At 37.8% G+C, this 6,000-nt stretch overlaps 1 protein-coding gene across 1 annotated transcript in view; it reads left to right on the plus strand.

Annotated features, from left to right (window-relative positions):
• Positions 1-6,000, plus strand: part of LOC107082695 (5-hydroxytryptamine receptor 4-like) — an 87,043-nt gene that overhangs the window by 41,152 nt on the left and 39,891 nt on the right. The window contains exon 4 of the mRNA XM_015371484.1: positions 4,647-4,746. Coding sequence (XP_015226970.1) covers positions 4,647-4,710 — 64 coding nt within the window. The 3' untranslated portion in view covers positions 4,711-4,746. The remainder of the gene's footprint in view (positions 1-4,646; positions 4,747-6,000) is intronic.

Raw genomic sequence — 6,000 nt, forward strand, 5'->3', positions numbered from 1 at the left:
TTTAATATGAAACCCGCTTTTTGGGATAGTCTTACATGATCAAATTTAGCTGTAATCTCATAATGTTCTTACTGGTCAGAGACTTGGTTTGGAATATGTAATCCCATAAACCAATGACTGATGTTTGTTTAAACAAAAATGGAAAGTGATGAGAATGTTGTGGCTGCACAAACGTTCATCAAGTTGTGTTCAGTTGCGGCTCCCTGCTCATCATGTCCATCCAGGGGAAATGTGTCCTGCAGTCATGAGATGAAAAAGCTGGAGGAAGTGGGTTTATTATAGGTAACTGGTTGCCATAGTAGCCAGTGTCACTGGGTGCAAACTATACGATTACTGTATGATCTTATCCAGAAAAGGTTACTAGACCGAATTTAGATTAGCTAAAATGTTTTACTACTAGAAATCTGGCTGCAGGATTAGAAATATCACTTTGAATGTCATTCTATGTTTTCTAGGAGTACATTTACTATGTTTCAATATCAGCAAATGGGAAATAAAAAAACCCTACTCACACAAATACACACACACACATACACACACACAAAGCGCTTTTTGTTCTGCTATATGTAGTATGGACCATGTGTTGAATCCCTTCCATTGATTTTCAGTAATTTTTAACCCTTTCTATCCCCTAACCCTAAGACTAACCCTAAACCTAACCATTACCAATGTAAACCTCACCCTAACCCCATTCCCAAATGAAACCATAGCCCTAAACCTAACCATTAGCAAAATACCTGGAGATGACCAGCAAAATGTCCTCACTTTATAACAACTGCTCCCTATTGTGATTGTGAAATTGGAAAGATGGTCCTCACTCTGATGCCTAAACAGGTATACACACATACACACCTACCCTGCAACACTTATTCTCATTTATTCCGATTTATTTTCTTGCCGCACTAAGATTATGGTTAATATTGTTTTAATTTGCTGATCCATTTCTGTGTCTCCCTTCTCCTCGTACTGTTCATATACCAGTTTTCTAGTATTTTAGCTCATGTTGAGGTTTCAGTATAATTTCTATAAAATTTCTTGGAAAGTTATTTTCCATTCGCCCTCTTCACACCATCATCAAAAGCTAACAGAAGGTTTCAGCTCATTATCTGTCCATTGGAGACATTTTAGTTTGAACTAAGGGTGTTGTAATGTGGGCATGAACAGTGTGGGCATGAGTCACTTCAGAAAGTGTGGTTAAAAAGATAAAAAAAAAATAGTGATAAAGGCAGAATGGACTAAATCAGGTGAAATACACTGTCAGACAAATGTGCAAGTGTTTCTACCACTTGAACGTTTTGACGTTATTTCCTCCAGCTGTATTTTATGTGCCGAGCCAACACAAAGAGACAAGCGTGTTAAGCAGAAGAAAATGATGCATGGATTTTTTTTTTGCTACAAAAGAAATCTGAAAAAATGTGGCATTAATTTGTGCTAAGCACGATTAAAGCTTTCATTTTTAGAACCAAGTTTCTTTGTGGCTGCAGCTGGAAATCTATTATCCTATGTTCCTATCAGCTTTGCAGCACATAAACACTTAATGTGTCTAATTATTCTTGTTTATGAAAAATTGAAGTAGGTACTGTTTGGACAAAAGTTGTAATTTCTTAGCAGAGACGCTGCTTGAAACTTTTATATTATATTATAATTACTATATTAACTATTAAATATTTTGCTATTATAACCTTTGAATATTCTTTGATTCAAACCAGTTTTATCTTATAGGTCTGTCTTTAATAGCTAATGTCCTGGATGTTTTTGATAATTATGTGATTCTTATAAAATCAACTGTGTATTATCAGCCAACTACTGTCAAATTGGATGACATGCTAAGGAGGTAATTTAGCCCTTATGGTCATCTAAGAAGGAACACTTCTAAAAACATGTTTGACAATGGTCCTTGAGGAGTGTACGAAGATGCTAGACTGATAAACCAGACCAAATGTGAGATTAAATGTCTCATTTAGTCTGGCCCTAATGAATGAGACATCGGAAGATTGTTGCTGAGAACAATCCGTTGTCTTTCAACTGTCTTTGCCTATTGGCCAACGCTCTGACCAATGAGCGCAACTGACTGTGACATAGAAAGCGCGACAGAAAGCTGGTCGGGGAGTGTAAACAAACAGCCTGTCGGTAAAACGGCGAATACATCCTTCTTAAAAACGAATGAGCGTAGAGCCTCTTCCTGCTCAAATTTCAATGAAAACCCCAGGTCTGAGTCAGAAATCGCCATCAGAGCCAGCGGCCACTCACACACGACTATGCCGAGAGAGGGCAGCTGCAGACCGGCTGCGGTTAGACCTGGCTGCCGATAGCCTCGGAGGTCCGCTGGTTGCCACGGTCCTCTCAACTTCAGCAATAGTTTTTTTTAATTACGCATTAAATCTGTAAATGGACAATATAGTGATGCTTTAAAGTATAATATTCTCGCCTCAAATGATATTAAAATTAGGGCTGGGTTAAAAAAAACTATTTAATCAATTTTGAATCGATTCCTTTACATGTTTGCAATATCGATGTATAGGGAATGAGATTGATTAGTTTTATAGTGACACACGTGTTGAAGATAATGCAGTTCATGCATGTCTGCTGTGTCCCCGCTGTGTCACGTTTGCTTGCTCGAGTGAGGCTTCACTTTTTCACTTTTCACAAAACTAGTTTGCAGTTTTGAGACAGTTTTGTTCACAATGGAGCGCTCCATTGAAAGCTGCTGCTGCCACAGTGCATGCTATTGTTCAATAGTTGTTGCCATCTTCCTTGTTGTGCTTTCCCCAGCGTCATGCAGCTTTGTCGTATCCCCCTCAAAACCACACCGGCTTTGCATCCAGAAATTCAAAACACATCTCTGCGTTGTGATTGGCCCGCCAGTTCTAGTGCTTGGGGCAATGATCGAGGCTAGACCACTCGCAGGCAAAAATGATTTTGGCCGCTGGCGGGTGGGGGTACTTTACTAGGCTACGAAGATGCCCCTGATCCATTGTAGCTTGGTTTATAAATTTAACAGGATGGTCCTGCTGGAAAGGGAACCTGTGTGCTGCTCCTAAATATTTTACAAGAGGAACATCCTCCTGGATTGCCCGATATTCAGCTCTTGGAAGCTCCTATCTACTCTGGTCAGGGTCCCTGTTACTATTGAACGAAGCCATACTCACATCAGGATGTAGTCAAGCTGACATGCACTGTAGTTTTATCTTTGCATAGTATTTCATAGCAAATCCCCTTCTCCAGAATTGTTGTGTCTTCCTTCATCAAGTTTCAAGCCATGAGGTTTTTGTCTTTTTCCCTTCAAATCTTTGCTACTTCCATGTTTGGCAGGGTTGTCAGTTTTTTGTAGATATTTTAAAAGAGAAATATCTTTTATCATCCCACAGTGGGGAAATTCAGAGATGAAGAAAACATACAAATAGATATACAAGTTTAATGACTTAACCTCTTAATATCTACCTAATTTCTGGAAAATTCACTTTTTTTTCTTTACCAAAATATAAAAGCAAATAACTGAGGAACTGTAAGCCCAAACAATAATTAAGTTACCAGACTAAAGAAGACTATAAGATGTTTAAAGCACTGGTTATTGCTTAACAAGTCAACCGTGGTTGATTATTGTAGAAATGGATCGATTTATTGTTTTTTTTAGATTAATCAAAGGTAGTTCAGCAAACTAACATACCTCAAATAGTTTGAACGTCGATGCAAGAGAAGAAGTTTGTCTTAAAACTCAGCTTACTCAGCTTGATGCTGCCAATATTCTTTTAGAGTCTGTCTTGGTAACAAATATTGTTTTCTTTTTATAATTTACTTCAATAATAACTTCTTTAGAAAATCATGTACAGGCTGGTTATGTTTAAATGACCAGTCTGTAGCTGTATTACCAATGTCGTCTGAAGGAGTGTTTGATACGGCGTTGAGACTTCTCTGCATCAATAACTCACCGTGTGCAATGAATGCACAGTATAAACAAGATTATTGCCAACTGTAAATCTTTTTTATACTACATTTTATATGTCATACACTATTATACAAGTTGTAATATATATAAGTTATAGATACCATTGTTTAAGGGTCGAACTCTGACTTAAGGTTTACTTTTTTTCCTCCCAATGTTAACACATTCTCAAGAAATAATCACAAGCATTCAGACACCCACACACACGTAGTCTTGTCTTGGCTGCTGTTTGATGAATCCTCTTGGTGTCAACTAACCTTGTTTTTCCTTTCTCTGCCCCTCCCTTTCTTTCCTCTTGCCTTTCCTTTACTTATAACCATCCTAACTTCACCTTTCAACTTGTGTTCTTTGATATTTTTATGAAATGTCTTGGTCCGTTATTCATCCTCGTGTTTCATTTTCTTTGCTGGCGTATTTTTTTATCACCTTTTTTTTCTCCACGTGTTTTTCTCTACCTATTTCTGTTTCTGTTTTGTTATTTTGTCTACTTTATTTCCATTCATAACCATTTGTACTCATTTCTTATTTAACCATTGCTTCGTTGTTTTTCATTTTTTTATTCCTTCCATTTTCCATGATTGTACCTGTTGTAATATTATTCATCCACATTCCTGGTTGCCCTTTTATTTTCCTTTTTTATCTGTTTGTACTTGATCCATTTTCTTCCCTACATCTCTTCTTCTTCCCCCTCTTGCTTCTCCAGTGGCTGCTCCTCTGCCTCCAAGCTGCTGCTCTGGTTCTGCAACACCAGACCAGTGCCTGTCTAGCTGCTGAATTTCTAGGGCATCACAAGGTTCTTTCAAGTGAGTCTGTCAAGCCTTGCACACAGTAAGACAAACAATGATACTCAAAATGCATCTCAAATGAATTTGAGTATCCCTGAAAAGTGCATTCCAATAATATAATTTAAAGACAAAACTTATATGTGAAATAATTTTACACAAGCCTCAATTTCTCTTCATTCCATGGAGTAAGACTTACAACTAAACCCAACATTGACATTCTTAGAAAGATGGATTTTTACATCAGACCAACAAGAATAAATAAAACAGAAGTGTTGAATTTCGGGCTTAACTGTCATAAAGGAGTCTACAAACCTATTTGTTGTCCACCATATATTTCTCAGGGTCTGACTCAGAAAAAGACACAAATAAAGAAACTGTCCATTTACAGAGTACTGTATTTAAGCATGTTAGGGAAAAGTGAAATGGATGGAAAATTGTCACAGAAAAAGGTGCAGAAGTGACAGAAATAGCTGAACTTGGGGTTAAAATTTGCTGTAATCCACAATCATCAAAATTGAAGTGATCCACTGGGATTACCTCAGACCTGAAAAACCCTTTGCTTAACATCTCCCCCTTCTCTCTCCACGTTTGTATCTGCAGGCTTCAAATAAAGGCCAATAGAGCAACATAATGTGAACAAATATGCATACAGCAGATAGACAGACAAATAGACCCATTAGATGATGTAAAAAGATTTCAGATGAAATAATTTGCATGAAGATATACAGAGCGAATGTGAAGGATCGTATATGTGCAATTCAGCAAGCAACGACTGTAGCTTTTTTTTTTGCAACTGTGCCTTTACAATTGCACGTTATTTTCTGATTAACTGTCCATACTTCTTTGAATCCTTTGTTTTCATTAGCTATCTTCCTTTTTTTACCCTTTGGGATCCATGGCCTGAGACACACCCATCGCTTTGTTTACAACAGCCACCTGCCTGGCACTGCGCCGCGCTGAAACGTGTGTTGCAGGCCATGACGTAAATCTTCATTGACAGAAAGGTTTACAGTTATTGTTTGAATTTATTTATTATATAAATCACTGGAAAACATAATGAATGTTTGTTTGACCTCCTGCAAACCATATTACCGTATTTTCACGACCATAAGGCGCACCGGACTAAAAGGCGCACTCTCAGTTATGTGTCCCATTTCTGTATTTAACACACACATAAGGCGCACCGGACTAAAAGGCGCACTCTCAGTTATGTGTCCCATTTCTGTATTTAACACACACATAAGGCGCACCGGACTAAAAGGCGCACTCTCA

This window comes from Cyprinodon variegatus, unplaced genomic scaffold (genome assembly GCF_000732505.1).
Source record: "Cyprinodon variegatus isolate N-32 unplaced genomic scaffold, C_variegatus-1.0 Scaffold59, whole genome shotgun sequence".
Taxonomy (NCBI): Eukaryota; Metazoa; Chordata; class Actinopteri; order Cyprinodontiformes; family Cyprinodontidae; genus Cyprinodon; species Cyprinodon variegatus.